The sequence below is a fragment of the Nyctereutes procyonoides genome, unplaced genomic scaffold (genome assembly GCF_905146905.1).
Source record: "Nyctereutes procyonoides isolate TBG_1078 unplaced genomic scaffold, NYPRO_anot_genome, whole genome shotgun sequence".
NCBI classification, from domain to species: Eukaryota; Metazoa; Chordata; class Mammalia; order Carnivora; family Canidae; genus Nyctereutes; species Nyctereutes procyonoides.
The window spans coordinates 47,964,449-47,991,149 of record NW_026575126.1 but is presented as its reverse complement, the minus strand read 5'-3'; the positions used below and the strand labels follow the sequence as shown (position 1 = coordinate 47,991,149).

Genomic DNA, 26,701 nt, shown 5'->3' with positions numbered 1-26,701 from the left:
CTCCCTGGCCTTTGAACAGATGCAGTACACATTATAGTTCCCAGTTATTTACCCCAACAGAAGCAAGTACAGGCATGGGTCATGTGAGGATGAAATGGATCATGGTGATAGGGTTGGCTTTGGAATCATACAGATGTGGGTTTGAATTCCCAACCCTGCCACTCACTAGATGTATGATCTTGGAAGAGTCATTTCACCTCTCCGAGTCTCCATTATTCCATCTCAAAAATGGGAATGATGCCTCTTCCTCGGAGTACTGTTGAGAGGAGAAAATGAGGCAATGCATGGACAGTACTTGACCCAGTGCCTGGCCCATAATAAAAGCTCAATAATTGGTAACAGAAAAAGTTGTTGTTATTATTACCATTACAATGATTATTATCTTTCAAAGCTGAGACTGCCTGAATTTATGGGGAAGGCTTATCTAGTTTTAGGTGATGAATATATTTCTAACAGGACTGATTTAAAAAAAAAAGAATCTGACAATTTCTAGGACAGGGAAGTCCTTGTAGTTGGAATCTTCTAAGGGGAGAGCTTACCTTGAACAGGAAGATATTATTAACCATCTCCAACACGCCTTTAAAAATAGTCCCCAGACAGGGTGCCTGGCTGGCTCAGTTGGCAGAGCATGTGATTCTTGATCTCAGGGTTGTGGTTTTGAGCCCCATACTGGGTATAGAGATTACTTAAAAAATAAAATCTTAAAAGAAAAAAAAGCTCCCAGACTAGTCCTGAACCTCGGACATCTGCCTTTCTCTTCAGGGAGGGAAGAAGAACTGGGGTTATCACTGCCACTACCCCAGTGTGTGATTGACTCCATTCCAGGGAGCTGTAAGGATATTTAACATATTTGCTATAAAGAATATGTATACAACAAGGTATGTGGTCGATAGCCGGAGGATGAATCAGAAAGATCTGGGGCTCAATCAGTTCTATCACCACTTGCAGTTTTGCTTTGTGCAAGCATAATCTCTCAAGCCCAGCCTCAGTTTCTTCTTCTGAGAGTGGAGGATAATAAAAATACTATTTCATAGGATTGTCATAGGATGCACTGAAATAATAATTATGATAACAAAAGCGAACTCCTGAGTGTTTACTAGGAGCTCATTAATGTCTTTTAATCTATTATTTTATTTCTCACAACAGCCAATGATAGAGACAGAAGTAATAATATTACTATTATCTCTACTTTAAGGATGAGAAAATCAGAGCATGGAGAGAAAAAAGAAAGTAGCTCTGAGTCTTTCTAGTCCATGGATGGTTTACCTAGACCCACAGACCCTCAAGGGGATCCGTGGATAGAATTCAGTGGGTTTGGGAACTTGGATGGTAAAATAATAACATCTTTATTTTCACTAGCCTCTAACTGACATGTTGTATGTCATAGGCAGAAATCCATCATGATATTAGCACTGACCTAGGACTATGTCACCAATAGAATCATGAGTATTGTCACATCAATGTGTACTTGTAACAGGTAGCTCAAAGAATTGTTTTTACTCATCACTACATTGACTGTCACTCGATCTTGTTATTTAATGCAATAGTTAAAAATCACATATATTACTATATCACAAATGTAGGTCTTTAAAATATTTTCACAACTGCATTTCAAGATCATGGGTTGCTTTTGTAATTCTATGTGTTTTATTTTATGCATTTAAAATCATTATTCTGAGAAAGGACCCACAGGTTTCCCAGACTTCCAAAGAAATCCATCACACACACACACACACACACACACACACACACACACACACAAAAGTAAGAACCATCATAGTAAGTCCATAGCTGTTAAAGCAATGGAAAGCCCTAAATGTAAAGCCAGGTAACTAGCAAGTGCTCATGGCATAGAGGGTGCTACAATAATATTATTATATTCAGCAAAGTCCTGTTCATCCAGGAGCAAATTTAGGGAAGTGATAAGGGACTCAATCCTATTGACTATACCAAACACTACGGTTTGAGTAGCAGAGACACCTAATCAAGTGAGAGAGTAGGAGTGGAGATTTTTCTATCCCAATCTCCTTTTTGGGATGAAGAGAGCCTCAAAGAGCACTAGTGTCAGACCCCAATACACACTGCAAAATAGTGTGAGAATCAATACCAGCAACCTGTTCTTCTGGAGTCAGTCTTCTGTCCTGTATAGGACGCAGTCTTCCAACATTGGACATGAAGCCAAAGGGTGAAGGTCCTTCTCTCTGGTGGCACACATCTCCATCCCATTTCCTTTTGCATCCCAGGCCCACAGATGTTAGATGACCAGCAAATGTAATATGGTGCAACAATTTTCAGGTCCGGAGGTCACTGGATTGTGATGATAAGGCATCTGTTACCAACACTGAATCCTGCCCACCATCCCCCTCCCTTCAGACCTACTTCAGCTTGGTTGGAGGGGCTTGAGAATCCCAGTCTGTATTCTCCACTGACTCACTTGCTCACCCAAGTGAGAACTGCTCTATAGTAGTCAAAGGATGAGTTCTGGAATTCAAATCCCAGTTCCACTGCTTCATAGCTAAATCGAGTCAGGCAAAATTACTCAAATTTTAGAGAGATCGCTTACCTCCAAAGCTAACAGTGCCTACCTTATACGGTTGTGAGGATCAAATGTGACAATGATGCAAAGTCCCCAACAGTGTTTGGTAGATCTTGAGAGTTCTACAAATATACTTTGCTGTATATTGTTGTTTTTTGAGTTGTGACCAAACAGCTTCACTAATGGGAGAATCCGTCATTGTTCCCTACAGAGGCATGATTCTCTGTCCTACCCTGCTTCCATGGGGCTGTGATGTACACTGTCAGTGACTCCCCCTCTGAAGAGTTCCTACATACTGGAGGAGCATTCTCTGTTATCCAGACTCTTCTGATAACCACAGCTATGCCCCAGAGAGAAAGAGAGGGAGAGCCCATGAGATCTACTCTGGGAGACACCAAACGACCCTCTGACGAAGGATCTCCACATCCCAAAGCAAGGACCCTGACTCAGATTGCAGACTGTGGTCCAGTATTCTCTCTGCTTGACATAGACAACTCCTCCAAGTGGCCAGAGAGAAGAAGATTCACTCCAGAAGACCTCAGAGAGGCTGGCTTTGAGCAGCCCCTGTGAACTCCTGCCTCTTCCCTTGTGTCTTGCCCCTGGGGCTGACTTCCAATTACCAGTAGGCATCTCTGCACCTAGGGCTTTCTCCATGCCTCAGAAATCCCTCTGCCCTCACACATGAGAGCCTGGGAGTTGATGTGTGAAAAGCTGAGCTCCACTTACATTTGGGTGGGATGATTTTGTGTGTTCTACCCCCACCCCTCCCACTCCCACTCCTGCAGCCTTAAATTCCAGTCACTCATAGTGATAACTGGCATGAGAAGGTATCCTTTATGGCCTATTTTCCTTTTCCTGTCTCCCCTTCCTCCCCTACCCCCTCAACACTGGTCCCCCCTTTGCTTCTCAGATCAACTTTTCTCAGAGCCCCTTTCCAATGAGACCATATTAAGGCAGGTTTCTACCTGAAAATTTCAAACTGAAATAATGTGAACAGAAGCCAGGCAGGAAATAAAATCTAACAAATAGGGGAAGAATCCAATCTTCTGTGTTTTTTATGATTGTAGTCACTGATAAAAACAAAGTGCAAATCTCAGCAACATTCTTGACCAGTGCAGATAAATTTAGTTATGATGAGGGGATCTAGCAACGGTATTATTTTTTAAAGGCAGGAAGTGAACCTAAGAGGCACAGACTCCTACCAAAAAGGCTTCAAACAAACAAACAAACAAACAAAAAACTGTTCTCCTGGAAAATTTGTATAAGTTGCTATGAAATAAAAATGTCCTTTACCTGTAACAATTTCCCATGAATCCTGAGTATGTATTAAAGATTTAGTTTTCTGTGCTAATACTGGTGGTCTCTGGTGGAAGCTTAGATTAGCATGTGGGACCCTAGGAAGTATTAAAATCAAACACCAACAGGGACGGGCCTTGGGAATTCCCTGAACAGAACCAGTTCAGTCCTTCACACAAAGCTTAATTTAGTTTATTTTGCAAGACAAGCAAGGCTCACTTGACCTGGGTCACTTCATGCTGACACTTCTGAAAATCCTAAGCCAAACTTATTCCCCAAAATTGATACGAGGTCACCACTAACCAGTTCCCTCTCATTTAAGAAAATTCTAATATTGTAACCCATCGCTGTGGGGAATCAACAGTCACTGATTGCACATGATCTAAGCTGCTTTACAACGATATACCTCTGAGCCTCATTCCACATTTTGGTTTAAATGCTCCCGGTTGGCAAACTGTCTTTTTGGTGTGTGCACAATAAACTTGTACTAAATACCACTGGGGTGATTCATTGATTTCACTTTTGGCTTCTTGTTTGTTTGTTTTTGCTGTATTTTGTTTGGTTTTGAACTTTGGACAAAAGATACACGGCAACCCCAACAGCATCACATATAATCAGTTTTATTGCCAGGTAAGAAATTCATATTAATATAGTGAATACATGTTTACAAATAAACATTTTTAGAAAACAAACAAATGTCTTTTTTTTTCTCATTGTAGGAAGTATTATTGGTATCATAAACTCTGCAGTTGTTGACAAGTATTAACACAGGTTTACTTGCAGAACATACGGTTACTAAAATATTCGCACATAAAATATGCTCCATTTACACGGAAAACTGGGGAGGGGGGGAGTTAGATGGGGGTACCAGGCAGAGCCCCAGGCGGGATGGAGGCTGAGATGCTCTGGGAGGGTGAAGGGAAGTCAGACTCTGGTCCCATTGGGTTGGAAGTCAGGGATAGCTAAAGGCAAAAAGTAGAGGCTAGTGCCAGGGCACGGGATGGGGCAGGGACAGCCTCTCTGCTTTGTTCCGGTTTCTCTCTTCTAAGCTCCCCACCATAGCTACAGGATTCATGTTGATACATGGCAGCCACAGATCCATCAGTACCATGATTTCCATCCCCATCCACCCTCCTGGGAGGAGGCCTAAGAATAAACCTCCTTGTCCAGCCCCCACCCCTTTGGTCCCAGTTCACCAAGCCAACTGGAAGGTCGTGAGACAGAGAAGTAGTGTCCTCTGCCGTCATCCTGTCACATCTTCCTGAGCGTGCTGCAACCTTCCTGCCAACACCCCCCAACTAACAACAAAACTCACCGGATGAAGTTTACCCAGAAGAGAAGGAATACGGAGGGGGGTGGGGTGGGAAAGAATTCTGTTGATTCAGAGACCAAGAAAGGTCCTTAATCAGCGTTGGGATAAAGGTCAGATGAAGTGAGTCCAGTACAAGAGGCAAGATGAGCCAAAGGGGAAACTAGACTCACAGGACTTTGGAGCTGGAGGGAACCTCACAGATAAGCAGACCCAGTATTTCCTGAAATACGCGCTGTGCATCACTGGCAAATGCAAAACGATTTGTAGTAGCACGTGGATCTAGCACTGGTTAACACCGAGTCACAGAGGGAATGGGTTCCTTTCCATTCAATCCGTCCGATGGAGTCCCTTGGAGTGCAAAGTCTCCACTGGGTGCTGGTATATCTTTAACAGCTCTTTAACAAATCTGCTAATCTTCTTAATAAAGAAAAAAGGGAGAGGGAGGAAAGATGGAAGGGAAGAGAGACAAAGAGAGAGAGAGACAGAGAGAGCGTGCGATGAGCCAGCAAAGGCCTGGCTCTGGGTTAACATCCTTCCACAGGCAACAGTATCCAGCTAGAGCTTAACGATTGCCGCTCTGTTGCCTTGGTCCTTGTTTTTATGCTTACTTTTTATTTAGGGTGATTGATACTGCCTTTCTGTTTGGCATGAGGAAAGGAAGTTTTCCTTTTAAGAGTTCAAAGTATTAAGAGGGAATCAATTTAGATACAAATATTTTGGTGGCAATACACAGAGATGCCAAAAGCAGGTACACGGAAAGCTAATATCATGGAAACCCTGACTGAGCTGGGTGGTGTTTACCCCACTCTGGGGAGCACTGGGATCCCAGCAAAGAGGCTGAGAAAGTGGGCATTGTATCCGCCCCCACCCCCACCCCGACCACCAGTTCTGCTTTGTCCAGCGCAGAGCCACCTTCTCAGTGAGGACCTTCCAGAGTGGCACCTGTGCACGATTACATTTTTAAAAAATGGGCAGAGGTTTTGCTATTCAGAAAGATTGAAAGGCTTTCTCCGTGTTTTGGATGGGAGACTACGGCCCGAGGAGATAACATGCATTGTCAATGTGCCCCCAGATGGAATGAAAAGAAGAACCTAACCCCTGATTTCCCTTGCTTCCGTGATGTCGGAGGAGAGAGACAGGTGAGGCAGCACGCCACACGGGGGCATCCCCAGGAATGCTCTGGATCTTCTTGGACCACTACGTATAGCTTCTGACACCAGAAGAGCTCTGGGGCTCTCAGAGGTTCCTGTTCATTGGCTAAGGTCGTTAGGGAACTGGATGAGAACTTGTCCCCTATGATCAAAAGTTTCTTCTCTCCCGGCACTCTCCCTTTTGGGCTTCCACAAAACAAACAGAAGTAGCCGGGAAGCCACCTTGGTCGGGATGCCCAAGGGCCATTGGCTGGGAGGACCGATCTGAACAACCACCTCAGGGGGGATTCTGGTTGGGAGATGAATTCTTGGATGGATGTATCTGGGGAGGTAGGTGGCTGGGAGGACCATGAAAATTACAAGATCCCAAAATGCTTGGGAGGTTTGGCGGGGGCAGGGGGGGCAGATAACCGTAGGACTGGGGGTGGGAGGGTGGGGGGCGGGGAGGTCTTCATCTTTAGGTACCCCCGACATCGTAGCAGCCCCCTCAGGGTGTGGGATGGCTGGGCTCACTGACAAAGGGGGAGAGGAACATCTTCTATTACTGCAGGAAACAGGACGCGGGGCGGGGGGTGGGGGGCTTGGAGAACACAGGTTGCACTTGGGAAACAAGACTGTCATTAAACAGTAACACATTGAAGGCACCACCCACGCTTATGACATTTTCAGTCCAAAGCAGTTGAAATTTGGCAGCGGCGGCGGCAACGGGCTGAGGGGAGTCGGGGAGAGATGGGTAAGAGAGGACTGGTTTCTGCGTCTGTTTCTTGTCTTGGAGGCAAGGCGGGAAATGCGGGGTGTCCCCTTCTCACCTCTTGTCGACTTTCCAGCTGTGGAGTATGTTTTTGTTCTGATGTCATTGTTTCCTAAGTCCCAAGAATTCTGGGCAAAAATGATTTTTGTTTTTGTCTGTTTTGTAGTGGGCTTGTCTTTGTTTCTCTTCTTCTTCTTCTTCTTCTTCTTTTTTAAAGTTATTTAATACTCTCTGGACCCTCTGCCCGCTGCAGAAGCCTACTATCCTTGCCATGTCCATGGTCATGGTCTTTACAGGACTTCTCTAAAATGCTCTTTCTTTCTCATCACTGCCAGTGGGTTCAGGGTCTATTGACTTTTTGTGAGTTTGAGTGTGTGTGTGTGTGTGTGTGTTTGCTTCCAACATTGACGATATGAAAAGTACTACAAATAGAATAGTAGGGGTCCAGTTACTGTCTCACGCTTGGCAAAATTGTGTGTCCATATCACTATTTCTTGAGATTAGAAGACACTTATGCACACAGCATCCTTCCCAGACAACTCCTCTTCTCAAGTACGCTCTTCTCTTGTGTCCACCCTCATGCTCCCCCCACCCCAACCTGGCTCTTTCACCGGAAACAGCGCATGGTAAATGGTGTATGTGCTCAAATGGACAATTTCTCTAAGTTGTGCTACTTTTAATTTTTCATCATGGAGTTCAGTTGTAAGTCAGGAGGAAAAGAAAAATTAGCCCCACGGTGTGGGCGTGTGAGTTGGCCACCTGGGGCCTGAAGTCGAAAGAGCCGTGCCTCAGTTTCTCCTTCGCTGTATTGCTGAATGTCCCTGCTTCCGTCTTGCTCAGCTGCCCGCTGACACGTGTTCGGCATGACCCAAGAAAAGCGTGATTCTGCGTCACCAGTAGGTTTATCGTCGGTTGGAACGGGGAGTCAGGGAGTGGGGGAGCATGTCGGGGGTGGGAGGGACAGGGAGGGTGTGGGCCAGGGGTATTTTTTTGCCTCTCTCAGTTGAGTATGGTCTCCAGGATGCTCCCTGTAGTGAAAGCTCAGACAGTCACTTCTGTTTTGCTGTTAGTGATGAAGTATGGCTGTGGGGGTGGGTAGTGCTGGGTGCGAGTCCCCAAGGGGTCGCTGGAGCCCGACTCAGCTGTGCCAAGCTTGCCCTTGTTACCATAAGCCTGCCGCCGGAGGGAATGCTCGTTGGGGTCCCAGCCCTTGAAGTTGGCGGTGGAGTTGTAGGCCAGGGGATGTGGGGGCATCTTGTTGGTGCGGGACTTCTGTCCATTCTGCTTGGCAGGGCCATGCTCAGGGCTGAAGGCCCGCGGCTCATCATCCACTCTCACTGGGTGCAGAGGTAGGTTCCCCTTGGCGGCCAGCTCGGCCAGGTGCCGTCGCTTGGAGGAGAAGTCATCATTTACCTTGTCGGCTGTCCAAGGTGGATGGAGATGGGGAGGACAGGGCACAGAGAGGGAGAGGGTGTGTGGAGAGAGAGAGAGAGAGAGAGAGAGAGAGAGAGAGAGAGAGAGAGAGAGAGAGTTAGGGATTGGCAAGTCAACCTGACCACAGCGTTAAGTGGGCCAACAGTCCAAACGAGACACACACTAGAAACTCCATCTGGAACAGACAGAAGGAAGGAGAACAGAAGGAAAGAGGGTCGAGTTCTTTTCACAAGCAAGAGCAAGACCAAGAAGGTTAGGGCATCCCCAGTGGACACTCTAGATCCGCACCCTCCCCGCCCCCACCGCCAATAAACACTTCTCCACCATAGTGCACCGAGCACTGTACCTCCTTGGCGTTCTTACAAAGTTCCAGGGTTGTTTCTTCATCATTAAAATCATGCATTCTCATTTTAACATCTTGAGGAATATTCATATCTGTCACCCACCATTCAAGATCGCCGATATCAATGTGTGGCTGTATTTTCTTCTGGTTTTCTCCATAAATGGGGTTCAATTTGGGATTTCTATTAGTGTGTTTGGTTGCTTTAAGCAGTTAAGTAGACCTGTGTTCAAACCCCAACTCTTCCACCTGCTAGAGGTGTAACTTTGGCTACTTAATGAAAAGGTAAGAAACTTCTTAGTTTTTATTACCATTAGTTTCTACATTAGGAGAGTAGTTACAATAAATATATATATATATTATATTTCATGTGGTTGTTTAAAGGGTTAAATGATATCATGTGTGCAAAGTATTCAGGTATTAGCCCCTGCCATTGTAATTATCATTATAAATCACTGTTTAATTTCCAAATAACATTCTATCATGCATTTCTCCATGCTGTTATAAATCACTAATAAACAACATTTTAATGCCTACATAATATTTCATTGGGTGGAACTATTAAAATTAATCACTCCTCCCATTGATGAAGAGTCATTTGCCAATATGTTGCTGACATAAATAAAGCTGAAATGAGAATCTTCAAGACTCAAGCTCTTTTTGTATTTAGGATCATTGTAAAAGTAGTTTCTTCATCTACATCAGACGACTGCAAATTACAGCCCCTGGACCAAATCCGGATGCTGCCTATTTTTGTAAATAAAGTTTTACTAGAACATGGCCATACCCACTTGCTTACCTACTGTCTTTGGCTGCTTTTGCTCTGCAGTGGTGGATCCGAGTACACATGCCTGAGACTGCAAGGCCCATAGAGCCTAAAATCTTTATTAGCCAGCCCGGAAATGAATGACCTGAAGTTAATTACTTGGCAAAAGTATGTAAACATTATCAAGGTTCTTGATACATATTGCCAACTCCTCCAAAAGAGTCACACCAATCTCTGTGCCATTTCACCACACTGTCTCCAGCACTGTGATTTCTTTCTCTTTTTCTTCCTTGCTTTCTTTCATTATGATCCTGGCTCCCTCCTTCCTTTCTTCTTCCTTCCTCTTCTCTCTCTCCCTCCCTCCCCCCTTCTTCCTTCCTTCCCTCATCTTTCTTTCCCTGTGTATTTATTTGATAAGTTTATTAGATCTTTTATGTTCTTATACTTCTTTTATTATAAGATCCTCTACACTTTTAAAATTTATTTCTTAGTGGGACATCTGACTGGCTCAGTTAGTAGAGCATGTGACTCTTGATCTTGGGGTCATGAATTTGCATCCTACATTGGGTGAAGAGATTATTTAAAATAAGATAAATAAAATTTATTTCTTAGCAGTAAACTTTAAAATTACATCTCTTTGGAGATGAGAAATATTTGCTGTTTTCCCATTTATGCTTCCATCATCCCACAGCCTTCCAATATCCCACATTGTTACATAGGTGAATTTGTGTATATGTACATTCATGGATGCCATCATTTTTCCATGTTTCTTTTCCCATTTGATCCTTTCAACAACCCTAGGAAGTAGGAAGGATGGGGATTTTTACTCCTGCTTGATTGATTAGGAAATTGTCAAGCTCAGGAAGATGAAATGATTAACAAAAGTTACCCCCAGCTAGTGGCTGAGCCAGGGTAGAACCTAAGTCCAGTAGACATTATTTGGTGCTTTTCAAAGGCCATAGAGGGAAAGCTTCAGTTTCAGGACCAAGGGCACAAAAATATGGCCCACTTGCCCCCTCAGGGTCCATGGCAGACGTCACTCATTGATCATAGTGCTCTGTCCAGGCAAGTGCAGCCTCTGCTCAGACTCCTCAACACAACACCCCAGTAAGCCACACATTAACCTTCCAGGCTTCATACCATTTAAGTTGGGTTTCTGTCCCTGTTAATGTATATTGTCCTGGCTACTGTGATCTTTCAAGAGAAAGTCCCCTTTGCCATAAATCTTAGAGCTGTCTGAAGATACAGAATGTCAAAAGGAATCTGCTACTAAAGATGCGAAGAGCACACATTCTGAAAATATCATGCATTGCTTAAAGGGGTATGAGTTAAATTCAAGTCAATGTAAGATCCCCATCTTTCTGCTTTCCAGAAGAAAGTTCTAGGTTTCCAATGCCACAAAGTCTCAACAGAAGGACGCTCTGATATTCCCCTTTGGACTTGGGGTAGTGGGGGAGGACATGAATCCAGTTACCTCCAGGACAGATTCATTGGTATTTCCTACTCCAGGTAGCCAAGTCTGAAACCATTAACAATAAATACAAATATACCTTCTTCTTCAGGTCCTTCCTTAACTCCTGGATGCAAACACCCCTGAAGCCAGAAACAAGGTAGCATCTTCCTCCTCCAGCACAACTGCTAAGCCTGTCCAGCTATGCCTACAAACGCTGCTCTAACCTATTCCACTCCACCCCCAACCTTGAACATCGCTCCACTTCAGCCACCAAACTGGCCTCCCTGCCTTGAGCCTCATGCCTCGACCCAGTCCAGTCTCCACACTGCAGCCAGAGGCATATTTCTGAAATGCAAAACCTACCATGCCCCTCATCTACCAACATCCTCCTCAGGTAATTTGCTCATTCATTCATCAGAGAGTCAGGGGCAGTACTAGGCAGTGAAGAATCAGAAATGGACAGGGTCTTTGCCCTCATGGGGTGGACATCTACTAAGTGGAGACAGATAGTGACCAAAGAATCCTACAAATAACATAAAAGTATATATACAGGGGATGCCTGGGTGGTTTAGTCGGTTGTGTCTGCCTTTGGCTCAGGCCATGATCTCAGGGTCCTGGGATTGAGCCTCACATCCGGCTCTCTGCTTAGTGGAGTCTGCTTCTCCCTCTCCCTCTATGTTCTCTCTCTCTCTCAAGTAAATAAAAATCTTTAAAAAAAATTAAAAGTAACTTTTTTTAAATAAACTAAACAAAAAATTAAAAGTATAAATATGGTAGGCTTATGAATATTTATAATAAGATCTCTGAGCTGGTCTGACAACAAGATGTTGCAGCTTTGAAGGCAGGGACCTTATCTTTCCATCTGTGGGGCTCTCAATCCTGGCAGTACTTGGGAATCACATGGGGGAGCTTCTAAAGCATTCATATTCCTGGGTCTCTCCCCTGAATAATTCAATTAGAATCTCTGCCGGTCAGGCCCAGGCACAGATTTTTTTGAAGCGCCCCTCCACCCAAATGATTCTAATGTACAGCCAGAGTTGAGACCACAAGCAAAGTCCTGGTGTCTAGCACAGTCAGGGCACATAGCTTTTCCTAGAGAACTAAAGGTAAGTGACCTCCAATCTCATTCCTGTTCTCTCCTGCCACCTCCCACCATCTTCCCTTCTAGAACCTTGAACAAGGTCACATACCACCATGATAGGTTCTTCTCCATGGCACTCATTGTACATGCCATTTTGCACTCGTTAATGCACTGCGTGTATTCCTGTCTCTCTCTCTCTCCCACTGCAGTTGTAACAGGGCAAGGCCAGGTCAGATTCCTGCCCATCACTGTGTGCACAATGTCCAGCCTACTTCTGGCAGATATTACTCAATAAGTATCCAGTGAAGTGGATGTAAAAGCAAAATATTATGAATATGCATAGAATATTAGGGCAATCATAGGAGTGGAAGCTCCCCTCCCCTGTTCCTTCTGGGAGTCTCTTATAAAAGTCTCACTCATCCTCATTATGTCTCCAGTTGTGATCTAGAATCATTCATTCCCATGTGCCTCTTTCCAGACAGTGGACTAGTCTAAGATCTGCTCAGAGAAAGGAATGTAGTCAAGGTTTCCTGTATCTGACAAACTGAGACAATTGATTATGAAGTAGGTATTCCAACAGCTGGGATAGGTGATGCTTCCTCAAAAAGTTCTAAAGGAAAGAAATCACAGAGGCATTAAAATCTTGCCAATCAGTGCAGGGATGGGGAGAAGGCTCCATTCAGGGAATCATGAGGTCCCACAGGGAGAATCTACAACCTCCTCCACAATCAACCCTGATTTAGTCTCTTAGTGAGCCTGACTCTGGGGACCCCCGGATCGTAGAAAGTGTTTGGTACTTGGAGCAAGAGAAGGGTGGACAGAAAACTCTGGGGGCCCTGTAATCAGACGGACTGGAGGTTATGAGATCTCAGGAATGTCACTTAACCTCTGACAGCTTTATTTCCTTCAGTGTGAAATGGGGATTATATAAGCTACTTTCAGGTTTGTTGTGAGCAATACATTACATGAGATATATAAGGTATGTAACACAATTCTGGAATGTAGTAACTATTCAGTACATATATTTTGTCTGTCTTCTGAAAGAACTGGATTAAATCCAACAGACATTTATTGAGCACTCACCCTGTGCCAGGCAACTTGCTAAGCCCAAAGGAGGCATTCATCCAAGCCAACAATCCTTTCCTTTCTTCCTTCCGCTTTCACTTCCCTGTACCTACCACCTGTGTTTGCCTCGTCTGCCCTATGAAGTGGCCTAAGAAGGGGACTTGATCTTTTCAGGATGATTAGAGAAGGCACCTTTGAGGATGTGTAGTGGGATTCCAGGTGAGAGAACATGTAGTATATAGCAAAATGGCCATTGTACATCACATTGCCTTCCATCAAGAGGTTGAACGTCTTTCTCTACCCTTTGAATATGGCCGGGCCTTGTGACTGGCTTTTACCAGTAGACTGTAGCAGAAATTATGTCATGTAAGTCCTGAACCTGGGCCTTTACAAGTTCTAAAGCTTCAACTATCAGGCTCTTGGATTCCTGCTTCCGTGTGAGAAAGGAAGCCCAGGTTAGCCTCCTGGAGGATGAGAAAGCTTCAGGCCAGTTTCCTGTGCTCACCACAACCAACCACCTGCTAATTGCCAGATACTGAGTGAGGACAAACTAGATCACACAGCCATCAACTGACCTGCCAGCTGACTCCAGATACCGAGTAAACTTGACTGAGAACAGCTAATCTAGCCCAAACCAGAAGAATTGCCAGCTGACCCACAATCATGAGTACAATAAATGGTGGCTGTATTAAGCCACTGCACTGCACTTTGGGGAAGTTTGTTATGCAGCAGTATATAACTGACACTAAACAGCATTTGCAGGCAGGAAGGAGTGTGATATCTTCAAGAAACAAAAGGACATCTGTGTGGTAAAATGAAGGAAGCAAGGGGTCTCCAGGCCATCTGACATCTAGTAGGCAAGACTATATCATTCACAGTCACTTATTTGTCTGACCATCTTCCCTCCACTGGACTTAGAGGTGTTTTAGAGAAGTACAGAGCAGGCACAGATTTGTTGCCGGGACATGAAACTGTTCCTTAAAGAGTGATTTTCAAGATTGTTTTAATAACAGGAATATAGATGGTGGTGGATGGACCATTCCCATAACCAGGAAAGGCAATGTTTGTGATGCTCTCTTCCCCATGTTTTTGGTCTCTTCCGACTTAGATCCAGAGGAGGAGGAAGAAATGCCTACCTGGCCTCTCTTGGCTTTGTGCAGTGTAGTCCCTGTCACTATATCAAAACACTTCTCGTGAAAGAAACAACAGATTCATTGAGCAGCCTTGTAAGCCCCATTAATAAATGCATTAACCTAATCAGCCCCAATACCTTGTGGGCAGATGGCTGACAAGCCAACCAGGAAACAGATGTGTGAGCCTTTCAACAACATTGGGCCTCTCTGGTTTGATTTTTCTTCATTTAAAAAGAGGAAGAAAGAATGAAAAAGGTGCTTTCCTTCCAATGAGCCTAATTGCCTTGAAGGAACCAAGGCTGTAAAATTAAACTCTACCTTCCTCCATCTGTCTCTCCCCTAATTAGCAGCAGACACTTGTCCAGGTGCAGGGTGGGATGGAGCCTCACTTCCGTGGAAAGAGAGCGAGTCAAGGTAATAACCCGTTTTCAAAACAAGCTGCACATCTGAGGGTCTCAGCAGGTGGCCTCCCACCTACCTTCTTTCCTTGGGCCAAAGATATCTTAAGGAGGGGTTCCTACAGCTCATTCTCACTTGGTGATATTCTTGGGTCTTGTGTGATGAATTTAACCGGGTAAGCAATGCCCCAGCCAACCTAAGCTTTTATCATTCCTCATTTGTCCCTGTCTTTGGTCCAAGAATATGTTGAAATCAAGTAATACATATTCCTATTGCACTTATGAATAAAACCCAAATTATTTGCAGTGGCCCCAAGGTCTACATGACCTGATCTCTGGCTGTTTTCTAGCTTCATCTCTTCCACTTGTTGTGAACACGTCACAGAGTGTATTAGTTTCCCAGGGTTGCCATAACAAATTACCACAAACTGGGTGGCTTAAAACAACAGAAATTTATTCTTTCACAGATTCCAGAAGTCTGAAATCAAAGTGTCATCAGGGCCATGCTCCCTCTGCAGGCCCTAGGGGAAGACCCTTCCTTGCCTCTCCTAGCTTCTGGTGGTTGCAGCAATCCTTGGCATTCCTTGCCTTTTGCCTCATTCCAATCTCAGCCTCTTACTCCATCTGGCCATCCTCTTTGTGTGGGTCTATCTGTTCAAATTTCCTTCTTCTGATAAGGATACTGGTCATTGCATTAGGACCCACTTTAATCCAGAATGAGCTCACCTTATTACGTCTGCAAAGACCCTATTTCCCAGCAGGATCACATTTTGAGGTTCTGAGTGGGTAGAGATTTGGAGGGATACTCTTCAAACCAGTATACACAGGATTCCTTTCTGCTCCTGAACACACCAACCTTTTCACCACGTCAGGGCCATTGAATCACATCCTTGCGGTTTTCTCTGCCAAAATGCTCTTCTTTTTGGTTGCACATCTGGATTCTTCTTATAATTTGGTTCTCTGATCAAAGGTCACTTCCTCAGAAAATCCCTCTTGATGAGTCAGTCAAAAGAGAGCCCTCCCCACCCCCAATTGCTCTCATCACTTTTCCCCTATTTTACTATATTTTTAGCTTGTATAATTTCATGAAATTATCTTTTTAGTTACTTGGATATTATCGGCCTCCTTTGACTAGAATATAAATTCTGATTAGGGGAGAGGCCATATCAGCTCTGCTCACTACTGTATCCCCAATACCTAGCCCAGCGCCTGGCATACAGTAGGGGTACAATAATGCATTTGGTGAAGGCAGGAAAGCACTGAAAATATTTCAGATTCTGAATAATTCTCTAAAATATTAGAAACAGGCAGAATGTTTCATGTTTTGGCCATCTGGTCTGTGAATTTTACGTGTCAACCAGACTGGGTCTACCAGGTGTCCAGATTAAATATTATTTCTGGGTGTGCCTAGGAAGGTTTGCATTTGAATTGGTATGCTTAGTAGATTGCTCTCCCTCATATAGGTGGAAATTATCTAACTTGTTGATGGACTAAAATACTACAAAAATCAGAAGAAGGGAGGCTCCATGCCCTTCCTGTCTGCTGCCCTATCCTGGGTGGGACATTGGCCCTCTGCTCCTCAACTGGGATTTACCCCCTTGGTTCTGCTGGTTCTCAAGTTTTCGACTTGGACTGAGATCACACCACTGGGTTTCTAGCTCTCAGACAATAGAAATAGATCATGCAACTTCTCAGCCTCCATAATCATATGAACGAATTCCCCATAATAAATGTCCTTTCATATATGTACATATCCTGTTATTCATATATACAAATATTTGTCATATTCATATATACACACATATATATATATATGAAAGGTGGTTTATTATGGGGAATTGCTTCAATCACACCCATTTTATATATATATATATATCCTATTATTCATATGTGAATATATATATAAATAATAGGATAAGAGTGTGTGTGTATACACAGTTCAATTTTTCTGGGGAACATTAATACATACTAATACAGAAGTCTGAGTGATCTGTGCCCTGTGTTTTATAGGAATCACAGGACTAAAGCATGGGTTAAATTCCTTTATTTCTGGGGCAGGAAAACCTGGTTGCTGCCCAGCTCCATGTCTCTGGTTATAGCCTTGCAGGGGCATGACTGTTCTGTAGCAGTGAGCTCAGGGAGGCAGGATGCAGTTAGGTGAAGGAGGCAGGGACTGGTTAGAGACTACATGCATATAGTAGAACTGTGGTCTCGCTCTCAGATCCCCAGTGGTAAACTGAGTAAAAGCTCATATTAGTTATTAAGCACATAGTCTGTTCTTGATACTTGACTAGGGAATTTGTTAACCTTTTTTTTTTAAAAAATATTTTATTTATGAGAGAAAGTGTGTGTGTGTGTGAGAGAGAGAGAGAGAGAGAGAGAGAGTGGTGGGGAGGATCAGAGGGAGAGGGAGAGAAAAAATCACAAGCAGCCTCCCCATTGAGCAGGGAGCCTCATGTAGGGCTTGATATCAGGACCCTGAGATCATGACCTGACCTGAAACCAAGAGTTGGATGTCTAACTGACTGAACCACCCGGGCACCCCTGTTAATCCTTTTAAGACTCTCAATATCCTACAAAGGTAGGTGCCATTCTCAGCCTCATTTTATAAATGGGGAAACTGAGACTACAGAACTTTCGCAACTTGTTCAAGTGATGGTGCTGGGATTTGAACCCAGGATACCCAGCTCAATTCTGGGTGTCCTGAAATTTATGAACTTATGGCTACAACCCTCACCATTTCTATAACCACTAGCCTGACTTATAGAACTGTCTTGTTTCCTTCAAAAGGTTTTATCTGCAGGAAAATATCCCCCCAAACTACAGAAAATAGAGAGCAGAGTGAGAATTATACAGAGAAATCACTTTTCTTGTTTCCTCCTCTCAAAACATTAGGGATTGGGGTGCACATGGCAAGTATCAGATTCTCAAGAGGAAACATCAGGATCTCTCAACCAGAAGCTTAACAAAGCCTCAAATTCCCTCCTAAAGCAAACTAGGTTAATCTTTTTCTTTCTTAAGGTGAGGAGGAGGGAGCTGGGGGTGACCTGAGATGTTCCCTGTCAGGTTGTGACTCTTCCAGTGTTAAGGTTGGCTACTGCATTACCAGGAGCACAGATCTTGGCATCTCTGAAGGGCAATGATGTTAGCTGGAGTGCTGGCCAGTCACTGACCGAAAGGAGGCCACCCGTCCTGGAGTTGAGCTGGATAAAGAGCCATTCACTTCTCATAGAACTGAGTGAAGACTTCAGGTCAGGTTCTTGACACATACTAGTTCATGTAGTTGGCCCCACAAAGCAGAGGTGCTTGCCTGGGCTCATCACAATGATTTCCTCCCTGACAACGTAGTGGGATAGTGTGAAATATTAACTAATATTTATTTTCCTTGTGCTTCTACTATCCCATCTCCACCACCCAGAGAACAGCAGTCACTTTCAGCAACGACAAAGAACCAAAGTGTTGGGTTTGAATCCTACACTGGCTCTCAGCAGCCATAGCAGAGCCTCGAGTCTCAAAAGGCAAGACTTCAGCAGTAGGTTCCAGGAATTAGAAGGATTAATGAGAGAAAGAAAAGAAGATTAGTGAGGTTAGAACTTGAAGGCTGCCATGCATCAGGTTCATACAACATATAATGATGTCTGAAAGAACAACCACCTGATTATTGTGACCATAAATTCTTCTTCACAATATGGTGGTAAGAGCCTAAGCTCTGAAAGATGGATCTGAGTTCAGATCCCAGCTCTTCCACTTATAGACTGGAGACCTTGAGCAAGTTACCTGAACTCTCAGAGTTCTACCAATAAAATTGAAAATCAAAAGACAATGGTTGGGTGGCAGGGGGTTGAGGGTACTGAAGAGAATCACGTATAGTACCAATGTCCTTGCCTCATAGTTGGTATTCAACAGATGGTAGCTGCTATTGCTGTCATTGTTAGAAAGCAAAAGAAAATTGCATGAGGATAGACTGACTTTGCAGGGTGCTGTGCAAAAGTAAAGGAGACAAGGCAGGTAAAAGCACAAACCATTATGCATGGTGTATGGTAGTGTTCCTTAAGTGTGGACTCTCACCTGAGAAAATGTAGCACATGGCCACTTGGGTCCCAAGCCTTTCTCTGCCTTTTTCTCTTGGGCATGTGGCCACTCTGCTCCAAACTAGATTTCCTCAGCCCTCTTGGGGGCTACATTTGGCCATGTCGCTCATCTTTTGCCAATGGTATGTGAGCAAAAATGATACATCCAATTTTCACTTCACCTGACTTACTTAAAAGTAAATCGCTTGCCCTGGATGTCCCCTCTTCTCCCTTTCCATTGGCTTGACAACAACTAACCATAACAATGCAGATGAGGACAATCCTGTAGATGGTGGTAGAGAAATAGTGTTTGAGGAGCCTGGGTCCCCAAGTGACACTTTAGAGTAGAGCTGTCCCACCAACATGTACCACTCCCCTGGGTACTGTAACAGAAAGATATACTTGTTTCTCTCAAGCTGCTGTATTTGTGGGGCCTTTGTTCAGTCGGACAATATTTGCTTTTTACTTATACAGAAATATGTCTGGGTCTGCACTTTTTTCCCCCTCCTTCACAAACTAAGTTAAAGAGTGAAACGGGACAGTTCATGTTTAAAAAAAAATACCCAGGTATTTCTCTCTTCTTTTAAAATACATTCTATAAAGCTGTGCAGGCTCCTGAAACTGTCTCAGCAGGCAGAAACAAGAAAGGCAAGAAAAAAGCCTAGCTTCTTAGACAGGAGAGAGCCAGGGAGGAGTTGGGAAGATTTGCCTTTATGGTGAATTAGCCCTGTTTCACCTGGTTCTGGGCCTTGCTGAAGAGACATCAGTAGGGAAAGTCACATTTGAACCAGGTCTTAACGAAGCTCGGGGCTCCCAGCTCTCTCTGCTGGGCTTCACATCTTCCTTCTGAAGTCCTTTATCTCGAAGAAAGAAAATTGTCAAGGGGAGTCCAGAAGCCTGGATCTTCTTTGTCTTAACCCTGAGGGCTCCCACTATCTTTGCTGGGGAGGATTCTGAAATAGTGCCTGGCTTGGGCTTTGTACTAAAGCTGTCCAGGCTGCACCACGACTCCTTGGTTATGAGTCCAGGGAACCCTCTGCAAATGTCTTGTTGCTGACAGGCCTCTAAACCTGCAGGTCCTTTGTCTCTTCCCTTAGGCAGTGCTGCTCTGCAGTCACCTCTTTCTGAGAGGCTGTGGAACAAATATAGACAAGACTTGTGCTCCAGCCATGGCTGACCACAGTGCCCCCTACATAGAAGAGCTCTGGATGGAAGTGGTGCATTCATTCACTGCCCTGCCATGCATCCTGCATTGCTGCTCCATAGATGGAGATCATTGTTTTCCGAAATTCCTTGTATAGTTTGTCTTCCAATCGACTTCTCCTCTGGTGAAATTTTATAAAACTGGTGTTTGTTCTTTTTTTTTAATGTAGCAAATAAAGGATGACTCTCCTTAATCCCATGTTCTTCCTTCCAATTTGTCATAGCAAAGAATAAACAAAGCAGATTATTATCTCAAAGCAAATAATTCTTAAGATTTTGGATCCTATGTTAGATTCATACACGAATGACCTCAATTCTTCACCCTTCCCTGTATCCATGCTTTTTGTATGCAACTTTGAAACTCACTCCAAAAGAGGTAGATCTTTTTTCCCCACCAGTGGATTCTGAGTTCATCCATGTGACTAATGAATGTGAACAGACATGACATTACAGAAGCATGAAAAAGTGCTTGCTGGTTTGGGGTTCCTCTTTTGTACCTATGCCATCATCGTGGGATGTCTGGGCTACCCTCTCCAAGGATGAAAGACACCTGGAGCAGAGCCAAGTCACCTGAGTCATTCTAGCTAGAACCAGCGTTGATCAGCCAACATTCAGCAAGCTCCCAGAGACAAGAGTCAACTCAAGTGAGACTAGGAGAACCTCTGACATCAGCACAAGTCACTGGCACATAGACACCTGGTCTCAGTAAATGCTGCTAAATAAAGTTAAATCACAAGTTTGGGGCCACTTGTTACACAGCATTTTTGTGGCAAGACTACCAATACAAACACCAATCATTTACTCACCCTACTTCCAGGAAGAGCCCCATATTTTCAGATGGGGAATCTACCTGTCTCCTACTCTTAACCCACGTGGTTTGGCTGACACATGCTTCCACTCTTTCCCCAGCTATTCCCCAGGGACTACAACCAACCCATTCCATTGCCCTCTCCACAACAATTTGTTCAGAGGAGGGTGCATGACAAGGCAAGCCAATCAGAGCAAAGCAAAGAGCCAAAGAAATCAATGATCCCCAACCTTCCATTCTATAGGAGAGACAACTCAAGCTGTGGTCTCAAGGACTGCGAATTGCTAACAAGGAGCACTGGATCTAGAACACAGGTCTCCTGATTTCCATCTGGTTGATTTTTCTACTTCACAGTGCCTCTTCAGAAAAGACTACAGGATTCCCTTCAAATGTTATGCCCAACTTCATTCAATCATTTATTGATAAAATGCACATTGAGTGTCCACTATGTGCTGTAGACACCATGCAACGTGCTGGGAAAGTGTGAAATGCAGATTAAAAAAAAAAAAAGACCTAACTGGCTTCACATCACAGGGAGTGCTGGTGCATATTTTCAAACTAGCAAAATATGTACTGAATCTTACAGAATGGCATTTTCTGCCAAGCAGAGAATCTCCTCCACACCCTATGGGTTTGCAAAGAAGTTCATCAAAACTCCAGTGCTTACTGTGTGCTTTTCAAAAGAGGCCAAACTCAGGAGCTGGTGGGATTTGATTTTTATTAAAAAAAAAAAAAATCCCCTCCCTATTCTCCACCTGCTCTGTGCCCTCTTGCTCACCAGCAAACCAATAACCCAAATCAGAACATTGAAAAAGCCTGAATTTCATGCAGTAATGTTTTAAGGTTGCCTTTAGGTGGGTCTTTATTCAAGATGTGTGCACTCCAACAAGACTGCCACCCAAACTAGACATTTTCTCCTGCTTTGTGCCTTCTGTACCATCTCTTAGATGAACACTTATTACTATGGGACATCAATTTTCTTAGAAAAAAGAAAGAGCTAGAATTTACTGAGTACCTACTATGTACTAGACACTCTTACTCATTTCCCTGACATTGTCTCATTTAAGCCATCTTAAATATAGGTGACAAGGCAAAATCATCTCTTCTGTGTGACAATGGGAATTAAGGCCCGGAGATACTGGGTAATTTGGCTGCCAAATTTCTCTGCCACAGCTGATAAGTGTCAGGGCAGGACACCAAATCCAAGATTGTCACCTCCAATGTTCCTAGTTTCCAGCTATGGATCCAGCTCAAACCCTCAACTAAGAAAACAGTTTTATTTCAGCAAACAGCAAAAAATACTCATGTTTGGAAGAATCCTGGCAAGTGAAATTGGTGTTCTAGGATAAATTGTGTCTAGAGATTGGGTCTTGGAAATGGTAAGTTCAAACTTTAGTGTATAAAGAATTATCCAGAAAGTGCAGTTAAAAAACAAAAAATTAGAAGATGCCGAGGCCCCATGTCCAGTGGTCCCAGTTTCTTTGCACTATGTGAGCCCAGGATTTTCATTTGTAACAAGCATGTCCAGTGACTCTCAGTCCAGTCTTTAAGCCATTCTTTGAAGACTGGGCCTTGGCCCCAGGTCTGATATAATTTTCCTGTGTGACTTTGGGCAACCTCATTTATCTCAGGGGACTTCGTTCCCTCATCCATAAGAGCAGAAGGCTTGAGGAGGCATATTTTCTTCACCGTCATCATTAAAGCATTTTATTTCTATTGTCTCCTAAAGTTACTCCCCCAAACACTATGGAATGTGGATTTTCACGGCCGCTGCTCTGGAAATACCAGAAATGGGTGTTGGGAGCCTATGAGTGGCTTGTGCAAGAGCACGTGGTCTGCTTCTGATCCGAGCCAGAGTGATTATACCACAGTCCTATGCTGGTGGCTTCCCCCACGTTCAGTGCCCTAGGGTAGCACTGGACTAAGCAAGCAACAGTCAGATTCAAAGATTCATTTTGCAAAATTACCAGATCCCAAAAGACATGGCTTCATACCGATTGGAGAGGCTACCAAGGTAATGGTGTCTTCCTTGGGGTGGGAGGTGTTTCAACAATTTTGTGTGGAGTTCCCAGGACCAGGCAGGAGTGGAGCAAAGCAGTGACCACTAGGGGGCAGCATGCATGGGAAACCTCAGAGAAACCTGAATAGAGCAAAGGGGTGTGATGTTCGCCATTTCTCACCCTGGCACATATGGTACACCTCCCAAGGGAGGTATAGTCAATGCGGATGGAAAAGGGAACTTGCATCTTCGGGGACCTTGCCTTTTCTCCTTGGCAGCTACTCCCTCCTTTCCCAACCTCCCCAGGTGGCACCCACCCCTCTGTCTCCTCCTCCACTCCTGCCCTATGCTCCCAGAGCGGGTTCCTAACAACATTTGTGCCCCTGAATGTTAAGATGTTAACTGGTTTTCCTGAAGAGAAACGAGATCAGACATCAAAAGTGTTTGGGAAATGATACGTTAGAGTCTGACGGGTTGTGTTGGCACAAGATTTTCCAGAGCCTTTCATTTGCTCACCTGGTAACAGTCATAATGATACCAGTAATAGTCTTCATGTGGCTATGACTTTCCATATGCCAGGCACTGTGACATGTGTTGTGCATGTTATCTTCACAGCCAACCTAGGTGGTAGGGGACTATTATCCCCATTTTGTAGATCAGAAAACAGGGACTCAGAGGGCTGTGCTGACTTGCCGAGGATCACAAGGATGCTGAACGAGGAGACCATGGTTGGAACCCAGGTGTGTCTGCGGCTAAGTGCATCGCAGCCTGCATGTGTCTCCCTTTTGAGGAGGCGTCAGGATGTGGGAGGCAGGTGCTGTCCAAACTCCCCGACCTTGTTATTATGCTTCATGCAGACTCTGGGGCTGGAGGTTGAGTAGAGAACACTGGAGAAAGATCAGTGACCCCAGAGGAACCTGGGCCTGGCCATTCCTGAGATCCCTACTCTCATCTCCAGACAAGGCAGGATAAATAAAGATTCATTTAACAGGACAGGTGAAATTAGCCCGGTTTGGGTAGAAAAACAGCTTCCAAGCCCTTGCTTTTGACCGGTCCCGAAATATTTTCTAAATGCATCAGACAACAACAAGCTGATATAAGGACAGGGGTGCTGACTGCCTCCAAATGCTGTCACGGGAATCATAATGGCTTTGTTTTTCACAGAGGAGACAAAAAAAAGTTTATGCCTCAAATTAGTAGGTCTGTCATGTTCCAAATTGTTTGCGTTTCTAAAAATGGATGTTGACATGTGAACAGTTATTATCTAATGCAAGACCCAAAAATCTGCCTCTCTCAAGGCAACTGGTTAGTCAAGGGATCCTCAGCAGACACGTGGATCTACAGCTCTCTCTCTGGATACGGGAGTAGATCCCCCACCCCCCCCATGCTCCTCTCAGAGCTGAGGTTGTTTCTGAGCCTCTGACACCTGGTCAGACTCCCCTCTTCAGAAACCTCAGCCTCCAGAACGATCCCTAGAGATCTAATTAGATGGTATCAGCTTCCCAGCAGGATTTCTCTAATGCAGTGGTCTTCCAAGTGTGGTCCCCAAACCAGCAGCACCGCCATGGAACTTGTCAGCAATGCAATTCCTCAGGCCCCACCAAACACCTAGGGAATCAGAAGCTCTGGGATGGGGCCCAGGAATATGGGTTTTAACAAACCTCCAGGGGGTGCTGATGCTGCCCAAGTGGCTGAAATGTGAGAACCACTGAAGGACCACTGTACCCTCCTGCCTGCTCAGAGGCACTCACTCACCACCTCCCATAGCCTTCTTACTTGTCCTTCTCTCCATCCTCCACCCACCGCAGCTCAGGTCACTGCCCATGTAGGTGACCGCAGAGCCTCCCAGTGGGTGGCCCCATCTCCAGGCCACTCACCCCCAATCCTGTCTCCACCTTGGAAACCAACTTTTGAGAATCCTCCCCACCACCAAATCCAACAGAGCAAATGGGGTGAAGGCAGAAGAGAACCAAGTTTCCCACCTGTTCTGGAAAGAGCTGCTCCCATCACCACACCCCACTGGGAAATAACCTAGGCCTTGAGTCAGATGGGTGTGTGTCTAAACTGCAACCCCAGCACTTAGCAGTTGTAGATGTTAGCGAGATGCCCCTGCTCAGATACCCGCTGAGTCCTCATTTCTGAAGGGGAGGAATGTGGATGTGGTCTACACGGCTTGGGCATCGGAGAAGTTACTGACACCATGATACCAAAGGCCAGCACTCTGTTTGCACATGGTAGGGAGTGAAGTCCAGTTCACCCAGCTGGTGAACTCCTAGACTCCATCTGACCTGACTCCTTGGCTTTCAATGTTCACCATATGGCCTCCGGAAAGCCAAAAATAGCAAAAAGGCTAATCACTCCCCAGACCCTGAGCCAATAAACTGATTCTGTTTCCCTCTCCCTCAGAAGTTGTGTTTTCTCCCCTGCATTCATTCACCTTGTGTTTTGCTGTTTTGCTTGTGCTGCTGAGAAAAACCAACATTTCCCGGATGTCTTACCTGGGAAGGTGTCTGAAAGTGACATTTTCCTTCAGGCAGTGAATATTGAGACATGAGGGGTAGCACGTTCTTCAACAATAGCCCCGAGCACAGATACACCACCACACATGCACGCACGCACGCACACACACACACACAAACATCTACACGCTGGAACTTCGACGGACTTGCAGGGCCACCCAACGGAGACATACGTGTGATACCGGGTCACACACAGACATCAGGACTCTTTGTGTCTTCACTGGTCAGTGTCAAATCTGACAACACCCCGGACGAAAGAGCTAGAAAAAGCCGTACAGTACCTTTTGGTGACTTAAGTGTCGCCACTGCCCAGTCACCATCAGAACTTCCTAAAAAAATAACAATCGAGAGATGCTGATCTGCTGGCTGGCTTCCCACGTCCGCGGTGCCCTCACCCCCAGGTGCCGCCGCTGGCAGCCCCAGCTGCAGCCTCCATGAGGCTGGCAGGCCTCAGGGGCCCCGGGGGATGGGCGAGAGGCCAAACGTGCAAATGTGATCCTGCGCACGCCTCCTTCTGCAAAGCCATGAAGCGGTATCAGGATAACACCCCACAGGGGGTCAGAAGAAGTCCCCTGAAAAAGGCCTAGATGTTTTCAGTTGCATTAGGGAGACAGATTTCTTAGGCAGTGAATCTGGCTCTGAATTTCAACCCTCTAAGAAAGAAAGGAACATTTGAGTTGCATGAGGTCACTCTGGCTAATGACAACACTGTTGATCAGAGATGCATTTTGATCCCGTTTTAGTGTAATTCCTCTCCTAAAAAGTGTGTGCGTGTGTTTTTTTTTTTTGGGGGGGGCAGGCATTATTAACTCCAAATCCAAGGTTGGGGTCAGCTCTGAGGACTGCAACTTTACATGCTGGGTGGCAGGTCCCTGAGGTGTAGAGAGGCTGCCTTCACACATGGTCTGTGTTTGAAAAATACAGTTGAATGAATGAATGAATTGAAGTTTCTCCAGGGAGTTACTTTTCTTAAGGGAAAGAAATGCCCCTAAATGTTAAAGGGATCAAGCTTGTTATTTGAGAATCCTGTAATGCTTGGAATTTTGTTTATAAATCAGTTTCTCCAAGTTGAATTTCATTCCAGGTGTGCTGAATGAGCCCGAGGGGGATCGCACATTATTAGCAGATCCCCCCGGGTGGTCCCTTTCACAAAGTCAAGGATGGTAAGAAGGGCAATGTCTACACACTAACCCTGCCTTTGATATGCCTTCTCCGTAAGGGTTTTACTCAAAGTGGGGCAAATCTACCCACATGTCCACGCAGCAGCCTCTGCCCACTGGCTGGAGGCCTGGCCAATCAGTGTGCGCCACTAGCTCCCCTTTCCTTTCTTAGGACTCTACCTGGACAGCCCAAGACCTCAGCCTTTTATGCAACTTCCAGAGACAG

The 26,701-nt window shown here is 44.9% G+C and overlaps 1 protein-coding gene across 1 annotated transcript in view; it reads right to left on the bottom strand.

The window, feature by feature from the left end:
* Positions 1–7,694: 7,694 nt before the first annotated feature.
* The window catches only part of SHISA9 (shisa family member 9), a 276,978-nt gene continuing 257,971 nt past the window's right edge, over positions 7,695–26,701 (bottom strand). Inside the window, exon 4 of the mRNA XM_055339365.1 lies at positions 7,695–8,467. Within this exon, the coding sequence (XP_055195340.1) occupies positions 8,088–8,467 (380 nt within the window). The 3' untranslated portion in view covers positions 7,695–8,087. The remainder of the gene's footprint in view (positions 8,468–26,701) is intronic.